Below are 21,986 nucleotides of genomic sequence, written 5' to 3'. Positions count from 1 at the left end.
TTTTTGGAATTTAGGGTCTTTTGATTTGTGTAATAAAGAGAAGTAAAGCTAACCAATTAACCCCTGACAGGAGGTTCATTAAAGGTTTGTAATCCTTTGCCAAGTCTTTTGTGCAACTAAACTAGTCTAGTGCTGAGGATTTGCAAAGCTTAGGCTGTTCACTGGAGGAGGCCCGGACTTAAAACATTTGTTCGTTTTTCAGACGACTTATATTACCAGCAACAGACTGTGCTGATACAGAACTACGTAGGCAATGGCTGAATCGGTATACTTTGCCCTACAACAATAGAGAGTAATAACGATGGCTGTCTGGGCTCCTGGTTTCTTTAGTGAATGGATTAGTCTTGTCTCCTGCCCCATTCATATGGATTATGCTGTGGTGTAAATATTCGAGGGCTATCCATATTATGTAGCCGCCTGGGGATAAAGGCAAGAGGAAGTGTATACTTGTAGTTTGTGTCACCTTATATGCCTTTTGTTCAGCAGCTCACAGTTTCTTTCACTAACGTAATGCTGGGTTCCAGGGATTAATGAGTAAACACTGAATAAAACATCATTTTCAGGGACGCGGTAATTGCTTTAGCTCCTATATTATGAATTCCTTAACACATTTCAGTCTTGAATTGTGAGTGCAAAGATACTGTATAGTGGAAGAGAAGGGGCATTGATTGTCACTGATGTTCCTGTGGTTGTTGTTACTGTATGTCTATAAAATGAATGTGCTACTATAAAAAATAAAAGTAAAAAAAAAAAAAAAAGGTCTTGACCCCATTTTGAATTTATAGACTTTGAATTAAAAGGAGCAAAAATAAAAATAGTATATATATATATGTATGTATATAAATATATATATAGTTTTATATATAGATATATCTATATCTATATAGATATATATATCTATATCTATATAGATATATCTATATATATATATATATATAGATATATAGATATATATCTATATATATATATATATATATATATAGATATATATATGTATATATCTATATAGATATATATATAGATATATCTAGAGAGAGAGAGAGATAATACATACACACATTGTATTTCATAGACCAAAATATTGACATTTTCTCCTCTTTTTGTCATGCCGTTTCCTGGTCGTTATGATATTTTCTAATATTGTTGTGCATTTCACATAAGGTTTAGCTATGTGTCTTATCTGCTCCCACTGTATGTTCTGCTTTGCTTCTCGTGTCAGAAGGTGAAGCCACCAAGTCACTCATTTCTTCCTCTTGTCCCCCAGGCCTGATGGCATAGGAACAGTTACAGTCGAAGAAAAAGAACGATTTGAAGAGATCAAAGAACGCCTTCGTTTGCTTCTGGAAAATCAGATCACACATTTTAGGTAAAACTTCTCGACGGATATATATGTATATACATATTCTCTATGAATTGTATCAATGCAGCTCTACAGGAATAAGGATTGTGCACAGCAGAACTACATATATTCAAATATTCCTAGGTATTGTTTTCCATTTGGTCGGCCGGAAGGAGCATTAAAAGCAACTCTGTCCTTACTGGAGAGGGTAAGTTGTACATTTTTACTCCAGACGTTTCTTTGGTGTTTTTTTTTTTTTTGTATTCTATTTTTTTTTACAAAAGCTACAATATTATAGATGATTTTATACATACCTTAAGGAGAATATTATTTTAGGTATGTGATATTCGTTACATTAGTCACATATTTAACATAAGATGAAGTAATGAATGGTGAATGATATATTCCCCATTCGCCTATGTCTGATATCATTCTGGATCTCGGAAAAGAAATGCTTCTAATATTCTAGGAAATCATTTTAGATTTTACTCCCTTTTTTACTGATTTCCTATTGTCAAGGTTTTAATGAAAGATATAGTTACTCCTGTTCCTCAAGAAGATGTCAAAAATGTCATCCGAAAATGTTTGGAGCAAGCTGCTTTAACCAACTACACCAGATTATCTGAATATGCCAAAATCGAAGGTAAGAGATGGTTTTCTGGCCCATTTTTTTACAGCCTTTTTAAAAAAATTCTTTGAATTTGTCAAGAATGCATAATTGGTTAATGTCTTATGCTACAACATCTAAAAATGATTTGCTTTTATGATATGGTTGTGTTGTTGAAGTGTACTCTGAGTCATAGTAATGTTTATTATTAACTTTAGACTTGGACAGACCTGCATGCCAATTTACTGTCTTGGGAATTTTAGATTCCTTTGAGCAATTTCAGTTGGTTTATTCGATGAAGATCTGTAAATTTTATGTGAACTTCTTAGAGGTGTTTTTAGGACTTTTGTCACTTGATGTTGATGATTTTGTTTTGTTTGGCTTTTTTGGTGCATATTACTTGTTTTCAATATCTTCATCATGGAGGTATTTTTGGTCTGTAATGTTTTTGGAAATGTGTTGATTTTTGCAGATGTCATTTTGCTGAAAGGTGTCATTTGTTTATGTTCTCATACAGTAGGTCAAGTGGGCTTTAACTTGGCCCAACTGACAATGTAGAAGGAGAAGGTATTAAACTTCACCCAGAAAGAAACACTTGAAAGGATTATAGGATACATGCTGTCTTGGAAATGACTGATAGAAATATAAGTAGGTTATTGTGGCATTGCGGGGATTAATTGAGGGTCTTTTGGATTGGCCATTGAGTAAATAACGGAAAGGACTGACTGACTAGGGTAGGAGCTTGTCTGGAACACAGGCCTTTCCTTTCTGTGAAGTTTTTGCAAAGTTCTGATTTCTCAAAGCTGTTTTATCCCTAGCTAGGTTCTAACTCGCTGGTAAGATCTGCTCTCTTCTTTCAGATAAGTCATTGCAAAACAATCTTTAAGGTCTGTAAGTAAAAATGCATTCATTTCCAAAGTAGAGCACATATAGCGCGTACTCTCCTTTTGTGCCGTAATTCTTGGTTGTGTGAATACTGCGCCCCTTATTTTCTTTGCACTGTGACTTTTAGGTCTGGGAATACTTTGAAGCAACAAACCTTTTTCTTTTCCAGCTCTCTGTTTAGAGAAGTTCCTCATCCCACACTACCTGCTCTCCGCTTCTTTCCCTCCTTACTCGTTATTGGCACAGCCATTCTCCCCTCTGCCTTTCAGGAAGTGGCTGCCGTGCCAATGCCAGAGCATGCTGGGATTGTTAACTCTTAACAACCCAACATCAACCAGTTGCATGAATCTGGTTTTTACTCATAGGCATAGTACGGTTCCTTGGTTAGTTACATGAACTGCTACCATCTAATGCACTTTTTGCTCCATGTCTCACCACCAACAGAGCCATTTATGAATTGACTTTAGAAAAAGAAGCTAAATTTGGGTGATAGTAGGAGCATTTTTATGAGGCTGTGCTTATGAGGAAAACCTTTACGTGCCTTGGATACTTAAGGCTTGAATGCTTAGTATCTTAAGCCAAATTGTTTTCTTTCCTTTTATGTTTGGATCATTAGAGTCTTGCAAAAAGATACAATCCCCTCCCCCACCAAAACTAAGTAGATTACAATAACTTTTTAACATCACGGTCAAAACCCGTGGCTCATGGGCATGCTGAATGGTTAATCCAGCAAAATTCAAACACCCTTATCTGTGTGTCCCGAAATACTCTACAATCTTTTCTCCTTTTAACCTGATGTAACATTTTCCTCTAACCTTTGACCTCTTTACCTCTCTGACCTAAGCCTCTTGCATGCCCAAATCCTCTTTTATAGGAAAAAAGAGAGAAATGTATGAACACCCTGTCTTCTGCTTGGCCTCCCAAGTGATGGATTTAACCATTCGTGAGTACTTACCACCACCTCCTCTCCATGCTGTCTCCACTCTGTTGCCATTATCTCAAGATACTTCAGATCCAAACCAATTCACTTTCCTTGCTTCAAGTCTTATGAGCATTATCCCTGTCTGTTGCTTCTGTCTGTGAAACCCAGTGTGAAAGTCCAGTCACTTTTTATCAGCCTAAAAGAGGTGAAAACAACAAAAGTCATTTGTCTGTTATAAACCTGGCACCTGTCTGTAAGTTTATGTCTGTGACCTGAATGCATTTTTACTTTTGCTTCTGTGTACAGCCAGTTGGTGAATTGCTTACCATTAGTTGCCGATCTCAGGGCACCTCTACAGTGGAGATTATGACAGCGATTAGAGGCTTCAAAAATACCTTGTTTAGTCAACTATTCCTTAGGGAGAAATGAACGCATTCAGTAGTTGCCTTTGACTACCGATTGTACTAACTCATACATGTATGCTTGGTTTTTCCATGTTGCTAATTTTGCAGCACTTATGACTGACTGACCCCTTCTTCCAAAAATATTGTCTATTTGAACGTCTTATCTCAAATTTACTGATTTCTTTTATCTTTCTCCTCCCCACCTGGTGCAGCCTCCTCTCCTTGTCTTGATGATGGGATTTTCATGTTAATATTTTTGAGTGAATGTTAATTTTTTCTTATTTTTTTTAAATTTTCTTTTTTTTAAATTTCTGGGCAGTCAAATGGCAAAAGTGAATGCGGTGATAGATTGGTCCATTTGCTCATTAATCGTGCCTATTGTGTTCTTTCTCTTCTTTCTTCCTTGCTTTCTCTTACAAATAGAGAATCAAAAGGATGCAGGTGAACAACTGTATATGCATTATAAAGTTATAGGAGTGTAACATTTTCTGTTCTGTTTTTTTCTTTTTACTCCATGGCTCCTTAAGTCATGTGCTCTTCCAGGCTGTAATGGAAACACAGTGTCACTTAAGGAGTTAATTTGTGCTGTCTCAAAAACTAAAAAAATAAAATAACAAAAACAACCAATGCAAATCAGAGCAGAGCTGTCTTAGTAATTGGTACCAAATTACTCCATATAGACTGTGTTCATATCTAAACGGAACCAGCTAATTCCCCATTCCCCTCTCATGTTTGTGTTAAAGCCTTTATTTACAATGTTTGTGTTTTCTGTACATGTGTACAACAGCACAGTCAGAAAAAAAACGATTGTCTTTTTTGTCCTTTATGTTTGTAAAGTAATGACATAACGTTACATGGCTCGAATGATTACCAAGTTTCTTGAGACCTGCTCTAGGCAGCACAAACCACCGATAGTCCTTGACTGTTGAAGATATGCATTTTTATCCAACTACGCTAAAAAACAAAATCATCCCTGTGTAACCTAGAGAATTCCCATTCCTCTTATGTTGGCATTTTGCATTATTCTTTTTTTTCTATGAGGCAGGATATTTTTGTTTTCTGGCTTGTTGCATGATATTTTAGATGTTCCAATGGAAAGGGAAATTCCCAAGTAAACATGACTTAAGGTGGGTTTACATGGGACAACTATCATTCGAGTTGTCACTCGAAATAGTCTCTACGGTGAGTTGTTCGCGTGTGAACGACTGTTGTTCGTGTGTTGTTTCACAGAGCAATTGTTCATATTTGTGGTTGCTGAAGTGCATACCTTCTTGCAAAATTTATTGGCTAGCCGTTGAAAGATAAACGATTATCTGTTTACTTTACACGATAATTAACCAATCATCGACTATTGTAAGGTGAGCTTAAACAAGGCGATTAGTGGATGAATTATTGGTAGACACCCTGTGGATGGCCATGTTTTCACGGCACAGCTATTGCATACATTGATTGAGCGCTTATTCGGACAATAGTTGTTCCATGTAAAGCCACTATTATCCAAAAAAGTACAATAATTAAATGACTTGTCTTAGACAAAACAAAGAAGAGACTGCTTTTTCCCCCTACTACTCTAGGCCGTGGCCTATATCCGGCATTACATATCAGCTCCTTTCAAGTGAATCAGGCTGAGCTACAATAGCAATCTTGCCCATGGGCCAGAGTTGCATTGCTTTTGGAGAAAAAGAAAACTATCTTTTTCAACTTTTGACAGCTCCATTAATCTTCAAGAAATGTGCAGCATTAGTATGTTAAATGTTTGGTGGGACAATACCGTATACTTCTGATAATTAACTTGAGGGTTTAAAAAAAAAGAAGCTTGGGTCAATAAGTGGCTTCCAGTGATGACTAGGGACTAAAAGCCTCTAGGGACTAATGCAAAATGCATCCAATCACTGTCCTCAGTGGTCACATGCTTTTTATGCCCACATGACCTCCATAGTTAGGGATTGTCTGCAGCAGTCACATGCATGATGAAAGCACATGACTGCTGCAGGAGCTTCTGGAACTGGAGCCGCAGGAAACATGGCAGCTGCACTGGATTAGGAGGCCCATTCCCAGTCATTAGAGATTTTTTGAAAACACACTGAAAACCCATTTAAAGGGGTTGTCAGAGCTGTGGGTTTTAACAAAAAACAACTTTCCATTGCAGTAAAATAACTAATAGGAATAAATCCTCTACAGTGCCACCTATTGAAAGGCAGCATTCCTTCAAGTCAAAGTCAGACTTTTTATACAAGCCTTGTTACAATGACTGGGAATTAAAAGCAAAGCCAGACTCCATATACATACAGCTGTTTCAGGGTTATTGCCCTTCATCAGTGTACAGTAGGAGTCTGGCTTTGCTAGTGAGAGGCCTGGGACGGGGGTCAGAAACGTTTCAAAAACGTCCATGGCCATTTGAGTCTCCTCACTTAGTTTATAGTATATAGTTGCTCTCCCTAAGGAGAATAGAGCGTTTCTGACCCCCGTCCCAGGCCTCTCACTAGCAAAGCCAGACTCCTACTGTACACTGATGAAGGGCAATAACCCTGAAACAGCTGTATGTACATGGAGTCTGGCTTTGCTTTTAATTCCCAGTCATTGTAACAAGGCTTGTATAAAAAGTCTGACTTTGACTTGAAAGAATGCTGCCTTTCAATATGTGGCACTGTGGAGGATTTATTCCATCTCCCTTATTTGCATATTACCCAGAGGAGCGTGCATGGCCATTTGAGTCTCCTCACTTAGTTTATAGTTTATAGTTGATCTCCCTAAGGAGAATAGAGCGTTTCTGATAACTAATAGGAATATACTAACCTCTTCCGACTCCTGCTCTGCACCACTGCTCCGAGTCTCCAATGTTATGCTATGTTTATAGGCTACTCCAGCCTGTTGATAGGACGTCGCAGGCACTGCAGTCAATGACAGAGCTTAGCTGTTGATCGTTGAGCTGTTATTGGCTGCAGGACAAATACCGTTATGGAGGACCCAGCACCAGTGCGGAACTGAGCAGGAGAGGAGAGAGGTGAGCATATTTCCGCTAGGTTTTTTACTGCATGGGACAGTCATTTTATTTAAAACCTGCAGCCCTGACAACCCCTTTAAGCTTGAGCACATAATTAAAATTTGAAGACCAAGTTACTTTTTTTTTCATTTCTCAAAATAATTTCCTGAAATTGCTAATACTGTTAATTGGATAATTTAAAGAGTTAAAATAAGTCATACATAAATTCATACATAGTACCTATTTCTTCTTAATCCCAAGTTAGATCAGATCTCAGAGGCGGGAATGTTCAAAACCTTTCCTTTGAAAATAAGTACCCTTGTACTATGTTTTGGGATCTTTTTGATTTAGACGAATGGATCCCACCAACAGATGTGTCCAGTTTTAAAGATTTGCATTTAGCAATTATATGGTGTCTCACCGGCCAATCAGAGGAACAGAGATCCTTTCATGGCCTCAAGTCCAAACAAAATAGTCGGGCAAACTTATTTTGAGGTGCAGCAGAAGACTGCCACTTCCTGATCACTTTCCTTGGGTTTATTAACTTTTACTTACTTCATTTTAAGGCATTTAAATAAAAGGGAAGTTTTTGCATTATCATATCCCCAAATTATTCAGTCATAGATATTTATTACCATGGAACACAAAATCTGATCAGTAATTTCTGATTTTCTTTTATTGCATCCTCCGAAATGATAATCTTCCTCATAAAGAAATACATTTCTGTGAATGTAATATGTCTAGCATGTATAGGGTAAACTATGCCAATCTAGTCTTCCAGGAGGACAGGTGTTAGCTGATTAATACGGAGAGTGTCTTTGATGTTAGAAAACACAAGGACAAGGTGTTACTGGATTCAGCACAGACACTTCACTAACAAATCCTTGGTTTTAATTACTCAGCATTGATCAGTAAACCATCACTTTTGGCTTGCAGCAGTCAAGGGACCTCAAACATTTAGTTACAGATCTCAAGCTATACAAAAATTTACTTCACACAGTTGACATACCAGTGTTCGGCTGCTTAAAAATACAAACTGTTAGAAGAGCAATGTCTTGTAATGTGCTGTGCACCTGTAACAGGTGCAGAATATGATGCTTTATGAACGTATGATAAAGAACAATATGGCAATAACATACAACAGTATTATGTGAATACATAGATATGTATGCATGGGTATTCAACCCCTTACACCCTTGCATCCATCATGTGATCGAAACAAATGTTTATCCTTTGAAAGTGAACAATGAAAGTTTCCATTGATTTGACAGCACAAGGATCTGATAGAAAAGTTATGCCAAAAATTGTTCGACTTTTTATTATCCTATGCAGAATACCCTTTTGATTATTTTGAAGCAACCACATTTCAGTTGGTCTTCAGAAAGCATCCAACTCATTTGATGAGCTGGTAGACTATTTTTTACAGATGGTTAGTACCTACAGAGTAAAGCTATTACCATCTCAACACAACAAATATCCATTGAAACGCCATTGCCATATTGACGCAACAAAAGCCATTAAAAAGGGTATTGCAATGGCAAATAAACTGCAAAACGTGTTAAGGGGTAAGTTAGGTTTGTCTGTAGTCGAGTTACTTGTAACTAGAGATGAGCGAGTATACTCGCTAGGGCACATTACTCGAGCAAGTAGGGGGGCGGGGAGCGGTGGGGGAGAGTGGGGAGGAACGGAGGGGAGATCTCTCTCTCCCTCTCTCTCTCCCCCGCTCCCCCCTGCTCCCCGCCGCAACTCACCTGTCACCGGCGCCGGCCCCCGAATCTTTAGAGACGAGCGGAGAGATACTCGGCTAAGGCACTACTCGCTTGAGTAATGTGCCTTAGCGAGTATACTCGCTCATCTCTACTTGTAACCAATTATTTCAGTATGCAAGAATAATGAATAATGAAGAGGTGAACTAATTTCCTGCTCTTTGCTCATGTTATGGATCTATTTCTGGGGTAACCAAAATAAGTACACATTCACTGTTTTCAGTGAAGTAGCAAAAGTATCCAAAAAATGGCAGTTGCTAGAAAACTACTTCGGAGATTCATAATCTTTTTTTTAGATTTGTATCAACTACTCTAATCCTATTTCATCTTCATTTGCACTTAACGGAATTAAAATAATGGCTCCCTTACCACATATACCTCCTCTATGTACTACTACACAGCTTCATCTACCTGTTCCATATTTCCTAGCCAGCTGTAGTCACCTTTATTCCATCATGATTATTCCTGAGGGCTTAGTCAGACGGGCGTTTTTTGCCGCGATTTGCGCATGCGCATGCGTCCGGCGATTTTTTAAAACCATTGCTTCGCAATGGTATCGGACACATGAGCGCTTTTTATGCGCTCGTCCGAAAAATTATAGAACAAAAAATCGCAGATCGCACCTATCTGCGATCTGCGATTTTTGTTCGCTTCTGTATATGCGCTCAACGGGGCCGGCGGCAGCAGCGCCGACCCCATTCAGAACATATAGAAGACAAATCATTCTTCTCTGCCACAGCTGTAACAGCTGTGGCAGAGAAGAACGATGTTTGCCCATTGAATTCAATGGAGCGGCAATACAGCCGCTCCATTGAAAGCAATGGGCTGCCGGCGTGCGCGGGGTGAATTTTCGGGAAGGGGTTAAATATATAAGCCCTTCCCTGCAATTCATGCTAAAATGTGTTAAAATAAAAAAAAATTGTATACTCACCTTTCCGCTGCAGCCGGAGTCCAGCCGCGGCCGCTGTCAGTTCTCCTGAACTGCTTCTCGGCACTATTCAGCTGGCGGGGCTTTAAAATCCCCGCCTGCTGAATGATCCGCCTCTGATTGGTCACAGCCTGACCAATCAGAGGCCGGTTTCACTCACACACCCATTCATGAATTCATGAATGGGTGAGTGACTGCTGCCTCTCAGCGCTGAGCCAATCAGGGGCAGGTCTGACTCACATCCATTCATGAATTCATGAATGGGTGTGAGTGAGGCATGCCTCTGATTGGCTCAGCGCTGAGCCAATCAGGGGGCGGGTCTGACTCACACCCCCTTCACACCCACTGCAGGACTGCCGCTCGGAGCTGCCGGCAGAAGGTGAGAATGCAATTTTTTTATATTTTAACACATTTTAGGATGAATTGCAGGTAAGGGCTTATATATTTAAGCCCTTACCGACAATTCATCCCGGGCTCGCCCGCAGCGCATTGCTTTCAATGGAGACGGCTGTATTGCCGTCTCCATTGAATGCAATGCGCTGGACAGCTCCGGCCCGTTTCTAATGAAACGCGGCTAGGAGCAGATTTTCGGGCGATTTGCGGGCGACATGTGCGCACCGGTCACGCGATTTGCGGATGCGCATCCGTCATGCGATCCGCAAATTGCGGCAAAAAACGCCCGTCTGACTAAGCCCTTAGCAGCACTTCCTTTAAGGGACATGGATTGGATCTAGCTGTTGATCTATACATATCCCAATATCTCTACGCTCAGACAAGCGAAATGAAGAGACAGCTAATCCAAGGATCCCTCCTATTAGACAATCTGTAGAAAACACTGTTAAATCACATTCGCATTGGTTGCTGACGTATAGTTTAGCCAATCTCCACAGAATGCAGATTTACAACACACAGCATTTTATGGAAGGATCACACATAGTATCTCCAAAAATGCATTCACAAATCTAGCATATTCAGATTCAACTTTAAAGGCCCAAAACACATGATTAGCCTCAACCAATTAAATACTACACATAAATCACCATTCACAAAAACTATAGGTTATGCGGTACAAAACATCCAATAGAAAATCACGTCCCTTTATTCAGTCATAAATAGATCACATGTTATGGAACCAAAAAACCTGATTAACTGTAGCTCTACCACGTGGATGTGATTTAAGTGCATTTTCTTCAGATTGTCTAATAGGAAGGATCCTTGGATCGGTTGTTTCTTCGATGCCCTCATTTGACTGGTGAGAGATATTGTGATTTGTTGCAGAGAATTTGACTCCATTCTTTGCTGTGGGATTTATGCACTCTCATTTATCTTGAACTATACATATGACTGACAGTAGACAGAAGAACTGGAAAGATGTATGTGCCAAAGGTCCCTGAAGATTATAGATCATAGGCTGTAGTCTCTTAAGCATATTTTTAGTAGAAGTTGAAGCCACAGTAGAAAACTAAATGTCAACTAGGCATGTGCTGACTTTATATATCCTTAGCTCTCCCACTTACCTAGACCTGTTTGGCTATCAGTGTGTGGGGCCATAAACTGGCTGATTAACCCTCATGCTATGTTCACATGTGGTGGGATTTGCTGCAGAGTATCCACAGTCAACATTCTACAGCAGATCTGCAGAGCTAAATCCGTGTCTCTTCCCTATGCTTGGCGAGTTGGGCAGGTACTTAGAGTTGTGATATAATACCTGTGCTCTTAGCCAATGAGATGTTTCCTTCAGCTGATCTCCTTTCCCTTTTACCCTCATGCTGGTTACCCTCTCCCCTTTGTTGTATTATACTAGATTATTTTTAGCAGACTAAGGAGGTTTCTGAGTGTTTACAGGGTTCTTGCAGGAAGTGAAATAGGAACTACAAGCCATGAGAAAATGAGGAAGAGAACTTCTTCCAAATAGGATATTTTACAAAGTTACATATATTCACACATGCTACTCTCTGTTCATTGAACTAGCCATTGTAATAGTTTTCAATGTAAGGGGGTTGTCTGGCCACTATTTGTTTTTTAAGTGACAGAATGGCATGTAAAACAAAAGAAATGGTGCTCACCTCACTGCTCCCTCGCTGCTTTGGGTCCACCATTCCCAAGTTCTTGCTAGCCTCTACTTCCAGATCCCAACAACCAGTGATTGGCTTAGTAGTCATTTCTTCTGTGTCTAGAAGGAACAGGAAGTAGAGACAAAATAAAATATTACCTTCTAGACAACTCTTTTAATTAAGATTTGTTCTCCAACACTTATTTGTTTCTTTACACAACCATGTCCTTATAGCTTTATCTACAGGTGGGGGGCATAATCAAGAGCAGTACTTCTCAAAATGTGAAAGTGCAAACAAAAATCATCTCACTCACGGTGTAAAAATACATGAATCTTGTCAAGTCCAACGTTGATAGAAGCAAAAGAGATTGATCCAGCATCCAATAAAATTATGGCTTTTATTGATACAGGTTAAAGCCCTAACAGGGAAGACAATTGACACTTACCTAATTGATGCATTTCAGGCTAACATATATGCTGTGACTAAGGCTAAATGTTCGGGCTCGTTCAGATGAGCGCTGTTTTCACGCACCATAGCCGCAAGAAAAGATTGCGACTATAGTCTGTAAAGGTTGGGTGAATGGGCTACTTCAAGCTACTTGAAGTAGCTCATTCACACGATCCGAGGTGCGTGCTGTTTGCTTTTAAAGCTCCTATAGGTGCGCACCTTGGAGCCGACATGCGAGTTTGCACTTGCATGGCCTATCTTTTGTTAGGTGCGCTGATTCAGCATGCCTAACATTTTCTCATTTGAATGTTTTTATAGGAACCTCTTGGCTCCTATTAGAAGCACGTTCTGTGTGCTGGTTTAGTGCGAAAACCGCACTCGCCTGAACGAGCCCTTAGAATGAAGCACATTAGTTTGTATGTGTGAATTGAGTTTTCTGTTGAGTTTTTAATCTGTATCAATAAAGACCATCATTTTATTGGATGCTGGATCAGTCTTTTTTGCTTCTCAAAACATGAGGTACAACTCACTAGTGAAACACTCTCCAGTGATTGAGGAAGAAATCATATGCTACATTAGGATTTACCAAAGATGAAGTAGATTTACTATTGAAAATCTGACAGGTTTCCAGTGCAAATTGCACCAGAAAGCTGTCTAACATATTTTGCGCTACTTTTATCATGGTTTTTTTAGACACTTTTGAACATTTTTACAACTTGCACAACACAGGGGTGTTTCTTTGTAAAACCTAAATGTGACACTCTGTGCCTCAGATTGCGCCAAATTTAGGTGCAATTTTTGTCATAAACTAGGCCCACCTATAATATATGACAAATTTATCATTCAGCAGAGCTACTATGATCCAGTAAATCTGGTCCATTTAAGTTCTGCGTAGTTTACGTTTGCACTGTCTAACTATTAGACAGGATTAGTAAATCTGTCCCACTGTACTTATTTTAAGGGGGTTGTACCAACATAGAATTTTAGCACCTATTGGATAAAAGTCTAATTAGTGGAGGCCTCACTGCTGAAACTCCCACCGATCCAAAGATACCCCCGCTTCTCATCACTGAACCTTCACAACACCCACCCACATTGACATGGAGATTGAATGGAGCAGCAGTCACGCATGCACAGTGCTGCTTCATTAATTTCAATGGCGCTGACAGAAATATCCAAGCACTCAATTATCTTAAGACGTCCCATTAAAGATGAATGGAGTGGCAACACGTGAAGCAGGTGGTTGGTGTTATGTGTGGCTCGGTGGTGACAAACGGAGGCAGAGGCAGCACATTCTATAAAAATATAACTTTACCAAATTCTAGTTGGTTTTTTTGTCACTCCTTAGTAGGGTATATGTACTTAAACGTTGCATAGTATAACTGGAAATAAAACTCATAGTGAAAGCATCATAACTGGGTCTCTCTCCTATTCTGTATATCTGAAATTGTACATTATGGGATCAACTCTGCAGGATAAGGCAATTTGACTCTGTCATCACTGCCTATATTCATCTTAGTACTTCATCGTCCTTGTATTCTATTTTACTATCTCCAAGGCCCGCGGCATGGTGACATCATGGCCTAATGCATTCCAAGTGCCAGAATACATTGCTAAATTTTGTAGCTCCGCATCCCTGTAGATTTAAATGCACCTCCATCATAGAAACACTCCCTTATACGCTTTCATCTGCACATAGCGCTGTTATGTCAAGTGTCTTATCCGCCATTACATCATTTTACTAACATGTTGCATCCCCAACTCTACTAAACGTAGTAACACGCACAACCTAACAGTTAAGTGGTAACCTAAAACATGGCATCATATCCTTCACATTAAAGTCCCTTCAGGTAGATACTCCCCCAACATAAAGTTGTCTGTCTGTCATTGTCTCTTTTAGTGTGCGCACACTTAAGTTGTTGGAACGGTCTTATATTTCTTGCAGCTTTCGTCAACGTTGCCATTATCGTCTTCGGGGACCATGTCCCCTGCAGGAAGGGAGACTACCTATCCTGACACATAGTCTGTAATTTTTTGCACCCTGGATCAATGGGCCCACTCGCTGACATCTTGGCTGGGTTTCTGGTAACAGCAGCCCCCATGTCCTTCACAGCCCTGCATGCAGCTCTCACACTGCTGCTGCCCACTTACTGGTCTGAACTCTGTCTCTCTCTGCCTCTGTGAAGCAGCTCCTGCTGCTGACACACGCCAATCAATTCTATGCGTCAAGATGGTCCATGGCAAATCCCATGAGAGAGGCAGGGCTTCACTCAAACAAGTGAATATTTCCTCATCTGTTCACCTGTGTGAATAAATATAGGCACAGGCACGTAAACATTCTCCAATGCCCTTGCACTTGCTCCTTTACACACGCATGCACAACCACAATTCCATTCTATCTCCTTCTCACCATGGGGGTGAGGAAGGGGGGGGTGGCAGCAAGTCTGCAGTGAAGAGGAAAGACTGACACAGGACCCCTGTTGTCTGATTGGTGGAGGACTCATCGCTGAGACTCCCACCAATCCAGAGATTAATGACCTATGAAAAAGTGTTTTGGTACAACTCCTTTAATGTTATTCTGAGTTAGGCCGCCTGCAGACGGGCGGAAATTCTGCGGCGGGATTTCCGCCGCTGGAAGCCTGCATAGGATTGCTTTCACAAACGCAATCCTATGCAGACAGCCGCAGTTTGGCCGCGCAAAATCTCGCGCAGCAGACAAACCATGGCATGCCCGAGACCCGCACAGAAACGTCACTCACCCGCCGCCGGCTCTGGTCTGCGCATGTGCCGGCTGCCCGGCAGCCAGCACACGAAAGATCCGGAGCTGCAGGGCGCGGGTCAGTACGCACTGCTCTCTGCAGGCGCTCGGGTCGGGTCCCGCGGAGAGAATTCTCGCTGCCGGATCCAACCCGGCTGTCTGCAGGCGGCCTAAAGTAGATGAATGCAAGATGAAATGAGATACATTTTTACTATCGGCTTAGACTTTGACCAATAGTGAGGCCCATGCATCACAATGATCTCACTGGTAAGACCCCAGTAGTAAAAGTTTGACATGCCTTGATCAAGAATACACTACAAGTAGAAAGTAACCATGGGTTACACTAAATAAATAAAAACAGTTGTGCACGTTTGCGTATTAGATACATAAAAGTACAATCAGCAATAAAACTAAGTTGTGGACCTTAATTTATCAAATAACATAATGGATGATGACATCTGACTAAATGGATTTTTGCCTACTGTATGCATGCAAATCGGAGATGGTGCAATACCTCTAGGATGCCACCTATTGGAAGGTAGCATTCCTGCAAGTTAATGTCTGACCTTTTAACAGGCCTTGTAACAGGACTGTGAATATAAGCCAAAGCCAGAGTCTTCTCCAGAAGGAAAAGATAACCATGTGCAGACAGGATGTTGTGGGGTTCCTTTGCTGCTAATAGGTGGCGCTGCAGAGGCATTATACCATCTCCCATTTGCATATTAAAATGCCCAGAGGCCCATTGCATAACATTATAGGTCTCCTCACACCTAGTAGATGCTCTCCACAAGGAGAAACCATACCCCTCCCAATACCTGCATGTAAAGATGCATGGACAGCCCAAGGGATAATATATGCGCTAGCCAACATGAGCATACAGCCCTCAGACTGACAGAGTCGGTGCTTGTTTTGTGTGTTCGCTCTGAAAGGAATACTATTTTCATCTCTAAATCATTTTGCTTTGCTGATATTACAAACTGTATGACAGATGGGTCACACTCTGATCGCTGCGTTCTAACATTTGGGAGAGCAGAGAACATATTTGGTGAAGCTGGCATGATTCAATGCTGTTTGATTCAAGCCACAATATGAGAACCACTAGTATTTCACGTTGAAAATAATTAAAGAAGCAGGAAACAATTAGAAAGCACACATTTTGAATAGTGACAGATGTTATACATGTTTAAATTAGACAAAGGGATATAAGACAAATTCATGGGTCACATTAACAACTGCTGCGGTTTTAGCTTGTAATTTGTAGTGCAATATGGAAAATCTTGAAAATGAAAGTGGAAGTGTGTGAAAAACAATATTTATGCCACGTGTTTGCTAAACCTTTCATTGTAAAGTTCTGCATGGTGTAACATTACGTTTGGACTCTTAGTACTGTGCAATTCACAGCAACTTTGTATTTGCTTCTCAATTTGAAATATTTATGTCATCAAAATAGAAAAGATAGATAAATGATGTTGCTACAACAAGTTATCTAACCACTACAAAAGGCAGTGAAAAGCTATTGAAATGGCAAGAAAAATGCATTAAGTGTGAAGTTAAAATTTTCTTCATATATAGAGATAGATAAATAGATAGATAGATATAGATAGGAGATAGATAGATAGATAGATAGATAGATAGATAGATATAGAAAGATAGATATGAGATGGATGGATAGATAGATATGAGATAGATAGATAGATAGATAGATAGATAGATAGATAGATAGATAGATAGATAGATAGATAGATAGATAGATAGGAGATAGATAGATAGGAGATAGATAGATAAATATATATGAGATAGAGATAGAAAGATAGATAGATATGAGATGGATGGATATATATATTAGATAGATAGATAGATAGGAGATAGATAGATAAATGGGTGGATATATATATATATATATATATATATATATACTAGATAGATAGATAGATATGAGATAGATGGAGAGATGAGGGAGATAGATATGAGATAGATGGAGAGATGAGGGAGATAGATAGATATAGAGAGATAGATGGAGAGATGAGGGAGATAGATATCTCTCTCTGAGAGATAGATCGAAGATAGATAGATATGAGAAATAGATAGATGTGAGATAGATATGAGTAGGGGCATAACTATAGAGGGTATAGAGGGTGTGATCTTACTTGAGCCCCTAAACCTTTGGGAGCCCATTACGTCTCTCTTCTGCATATAAGGAAACCAGTACTATGAATGATATACAAATGCATGTATGATGTAGATGAATGAAGCATTGTAGGTGGGGTGGGGGTCCCTTTAACAGATTTTGCATTAGGATCCAACAACAGCCTCAAGTTAGGGTCCTTTTATCACAAAATTATTATCATTTAGGCTGACGCTTGATCGTGAGAATCTAAACAGTTAGGCCCAATGTCCATGGGTGGATTTGATTTGTGGAATCAGCACAGGTCACCGTGCGGACAATACGCAATTCAAAGTGCCCATTGGGAAGCATTGCCATTCGTAAGTGAATTTAAGCATGTGGATTCGATTTGTGGACCGTTTGGTGCGAAAAAGAAATCTCAGCATGCTCAATTTCAGTGCGGATTCGGTGCGGACAGCCTCAATAGAAGTCAATGGGTGCGGAGAATAGAATACAATTGTGGATGCACTGCAGATTTGAAGGTTAAAATCAATTAGGGAGGTGGGCTTGCGAATTTTTTTCCATGCGGCTGATCCATGTGGAAAAACCATTACTTCCGCAATCTCTCACAAATGGTTTCTACAGGTTTCCCGCTGCAGAAATCCACATGCGGAATCTGATCCGCCCATAGACATGAGGCCTAAGTCTTACAAAAAAAAAATGTTTTATTTTTTCTGGACAAATGTTTTGTGTTTCTTACGGAGTTTTTGGTGCTGATTCCAAAGTTTGTTCTCATATTTTGACTGTCAGAAACAGATTTACAAACAATAACCATAAGGGCTCCCACCCACTGGCGTTTTTTTCTCCACTGTGCTGCGAGAGTAAGTGAAAACTCTCACAGAGCAGTGCGAGAAATTGCAGCGATATCGCTGCGACGGTCTTCTAATTGGGGCCAGCGGCAGCAGCGCTAGCCCCATTGAAAAGATATGGAGAATGCCGTGGACTTCTGCCACAGCTGTGACAGCTGTCACAGCTGTGGCAGGAGTTTCCTTCATCACCACGGGGATCGGGGACCGCAGGGATGAAGGAACCCTCTGTCACAGCTGTGACAGCTGTCACAGCTGTGGCAGAAGTCAGCGGCATGCTATCCCATTGCTTTCAATGGGATCGGCACTGCTGCCGATCCCATTGAAAGCAGTGGTTTCTGACAAGCCCTGCAGAATGATTATCGGAGAAGGGCTTGAAATATAAGCCCTTCCCTGATAATCATAAAAAAGTGGTTAAAAAAATAATAAAAAAGTTACTCACCTCTCCTGCTGTCAGCCGCGTCCTCCGGCTGGCTCCCTGGCACTGCTACTGAGCTCTTTCAGCAGACGGGAATTTAAAAATACCCGCTTCCTGAAAGGGCTGCGCAAATTGGCTGAGGGCTCAGCCAATAGCAGCTACTGCTTAGCTATTGGCTGAGCGCTCAGCCAATGGCAGATAGCTCTTAGCTATTCATTCATGAATAGCAATGTCTTATCTATTCATGAACGAATAGCTAAGAGCTATCTGTCATTGGCTGAGCGCTCAGCCAATAGCTAAGCAGTAGCTGCTATTGGCTGAGCCCTCAGCCAATCTGCACAGCCCTTTCAGGAGGCGGGGAATTTTAAATCCCCGTCTGCTGAAAGAGCTCAGTAGCAGTGCCGGGGAGCCAGCCGGAGGACGCGGCTGACAGCAGGAGAGGTGAGTAACTTTTTAATTATTTTTTTAACCACTTTTTTATGATTATCGGGGAAGGGCTTATATTTCAAGCCCTTCTCCGATAATCATTCTGCAGGGCTTGTCAGAAACCACTGCTTTCAATGGGATCGGCAGCAGTGCCGATCCCATTGAAAGCAATGGGATAGCATGCCGCAGACCTCTGCCACAGCTGTGGCAGAAGTCAGCGGCATTCTCCATATCTTTTCAATGGGGCTAGCGCTGCTGCCGCTGGCCTCAATTAAAAGACTGGCGATGTCGCAGCGATATCCCAGCAATTTTGGGATATCTGCCTGCGTTTTTCTCGCACTGCGATGTGAGACTTTAACTTTAGAATCGCATAGCAGTGGAGAAAAAAACGCCAGTGAGTGGGAGCCCTAACAGTAGAATAAAGAAGTGGTGATATAATTGCGATTACATGTTTTTAAAGTGTACTATAAGCAGTAAATCCTGAATAGGGTAACATACACTTATAAGCAGGACATAAGATCACCAGGTGGCAGAACAAAGAACTTCGAGAAGTCGTATGGGAGTTTAGATGCAATGTTTCTTCTTATAAGTCACTTACTTCTGTTATGTATGCTAGTGTTCTCCTTTGGAATATTCCAGCAGTAATCAGTCTGCATTCATACTTACCGTTTTTCAATTGCACATATGTCTTGGTGAAATCTTTCACCATGCTCACCTGATAAGTCACAGCATTTTTTTAATAGCTTTGATAAATGAGGCTCTTGGGTTTAATTGTCAATCCACTGTAACAAAAGGGTACAATATTGAATATCCTACTATCTTACGATGCTTCTAACTTCATTATCTTGCCTGACAAACAATTTTAGTTTCTGTATTTTGATTCAGCACCCTTAATGTAGGCAAGAACACTCATTTTTACCCCGGAAAATATACCCTTGTAACACAATGTAATTGTTCCGTGTAAATGCTTCATTTTTTTCTTTATGGGTCTACATATGGAGTCACTACTAAATTGAGTTCTTTGAGTGCGGCCGTATGGTTCCTCCATGAGGTACTTTATTCCTTCTGTAATACATCGTTTGATGGAACATGAGACAATTTTTTTAAATCATGGATTTCACATGAATCCATAGAAAAACCCTTGTATGCTTTCCTATGATATTTGAGGCACATGGAAGAAGTATAGACCTATAGATTTGTGTGGGCACTGGGCACCATATTACAGAACCATACATCCTAAACGTATGGTATGATCTTGTGTACAAGTCATACTTTAATCAACTGTGAGTTTATATGATCAATATGACACCGTGTATTTTTGTCTGAAATGCAATGCACAAAACAGAACCATGTTACACACCATATTGTGGTCCAGTTCCATGTGGTATGCTATATATCAGAATCCAAATACGCTGAAAACTGTTCTTGTAAGGCATAGTGTAGTCCAATATATTGCATCTGATAGAGGACATTTCAATTTTATTAATGTGGACTGCACAGCAAAAAAATTCTGCATACTTCAGTATTTTCATTTGAGGATATAGATGGTGCCACTTTGATGCATGGTGCTTGCATTCAATCCCTATGTAATGTCCAAAATATAATCATATCCCTAATAATGAGACCTAATACTTAGATTGCATTTCTATAACATTTGTATATGTTAACTTGATACTTTGTGCATAAATATGATGTAACCTAATGCAACTGGTCACATCTTAGTTTACACTTGTATGGGGAAAATAAGAGCTCACATTGGTTGGATGCTTTGAATTGTAGCTAGAGATGAGCGAACATACTCGTCCGAGCTTGATGCTCGTTCGAGTATTAGGGTGCTCGAGATGCTCGTTACTCGAGACGAGCACCACGCGGTACTCGTCTCGATTAAACGAGCACTGACCATTGAATTCAATGGAGCCGGCAATACAGCCGGCTCCATTGAAAGCAATGGGCTGCCGGCGAGCGCGGGATGAATTGTCGGGAAGGGCTTAAATATATAAGCCCTTCCCTGCAATTCATCCAGAAATGTGTAAAAATAAAAAAATTATATATACTCACCTGGTCCCGGCAGACGGAGTTCAGCGCGGCCAGCGGCAGTCCTCCTGAACTGCTCTGAACAGCTGTGAGTAGTATTCAGCAGCCGGGGATTTAAAATCCTCGCCTGCTGAATGAGCTGCCTCTAATTGGTCACAGCCTGACCAATCAGAGGCAGATCTCACTCGCACACCCATTCATGAATTCATGAATGGGTGAGTGACTGCTGCCTCTCATCTGATTGGTCCCGCTGAGCCAATGAGAGGCAGCAGTCACTCACCCATTCATAAATTCATGAATGGGTGTGTGAGTGAGATCTGCCTCTGATTGGTCAGGCTGTGACCAATTAGAGGCAGCTCATTCAGCAGGCGGGGATTTTAAATCCCCGGCTGCTGAATACTACTCACAGCTGTTCAGAGCAGTTCAGGAGGACTGCCGCTGGCCGCGCCGAACTCCGTCTGCCGGGACAAGGTGAGTATATATATATTTTTTATTTTTACACATTTCTGGATTAATTGCAGGGAAGGGATTATATATTTAACCCATTCCCGACAATTCATCCCATGATCGCCGGCAGCCCATTGTTTTCAATGGAGCCAGCTGTATTGCCGGCTCCATTGAATTCAATGGGCTAACATCGTTCTGCCGGGACAAGGTGAGTATATATTTTTTTATTTTTTACACATTTCTGGATGAATTGCAGGGAAGGGCTTATATATTATATATTTAAGCCCTTCCCGACAATTCATCCCGCGATCGCCGGCAGCCCATTGCTTTCAATGGAGCCGGCTGTATTGCCGGCTCCATTGAATTCAATGGGCTAACATCGTTCTTCTCTGCCACAGCTGTTACAGCTGTGGCAGAGGAGAACGATCTTTATGCTGACAGTGCGGGTGGGGGGGTCTCACTCTTGCCACTATTGTGGCTTAATAGTGGGACCTGGGAACTTGAGATGCAGCCCAACATGTAGCCCCTCGCCTGCCCTATCTGTTTCTGTGTCGTTCCCATCACTTTCTTGAATTTCCCAGGTTTTCACAAATGAAAA

The 21,986-nt window shown here is 40.8% G+C and overlaps 1 protein-coding gene across 7 annotated transcripts in view; it reads left to right on the top strand.

The window, feature by feature from the left end:
* The window catches only part of CADPS (calcium dependent secretion activator), a 483,917-nt gene that overhangs the window by 329,734 nt on the left and 132,197 nt on the right, over positions 1–21,986 (top strand). For 3 of the 7 annotated variants that reach the window (XM_066596624.1, XM_066596622.1, XM_066596623.1), the window contains exons 14-17: positions 1,265–1,366; positions 1,484–1,547; positions 1,859–1,982; positions 4,581–4,598. In XM_066596624.1, the coding sequence (XP_066452721.1) occupies positions 1,265–1,366; positions 1,484–1,547; positions 1,859–1,982; positions 4,581–4,598 (308 nt within the window). Of the gene's footprint in view, positions 1–1,264; positions 1,367–1,483; positions 1,548–1,858; positions 1,983–3,705; positions 3,775–4,580; positions 4,599–21,986 lie in introns of all 7 variants that reach the window. The other 4 variants (XM_066596628.1, XM_066596627.1, XM_066596625.1 and 1 more) reach the window with 2 other exon arrangements.

This window comes from Eleutherodactylus coqui, chromosome 3, assembly GCF_035609145.1.
Source record: "Eleutherodactylus coqui strain aEleCoq1 chromosome 3, aEleCoq1.hap1, whole genome shotgun sequence".
Classification (NCBI taxonomy): Eukaryota; Metazoa; Chordata; class Amphibia; order Anura; family Eleutherodactylidae; genus Eleutherodactylus; species Eleutherodactylus coqui.
The sequence above is the reverse complement of the archived record's forward strand: the minus strand, read 5'-3'. Positions and strand labels throughout refer to the sequence as shown.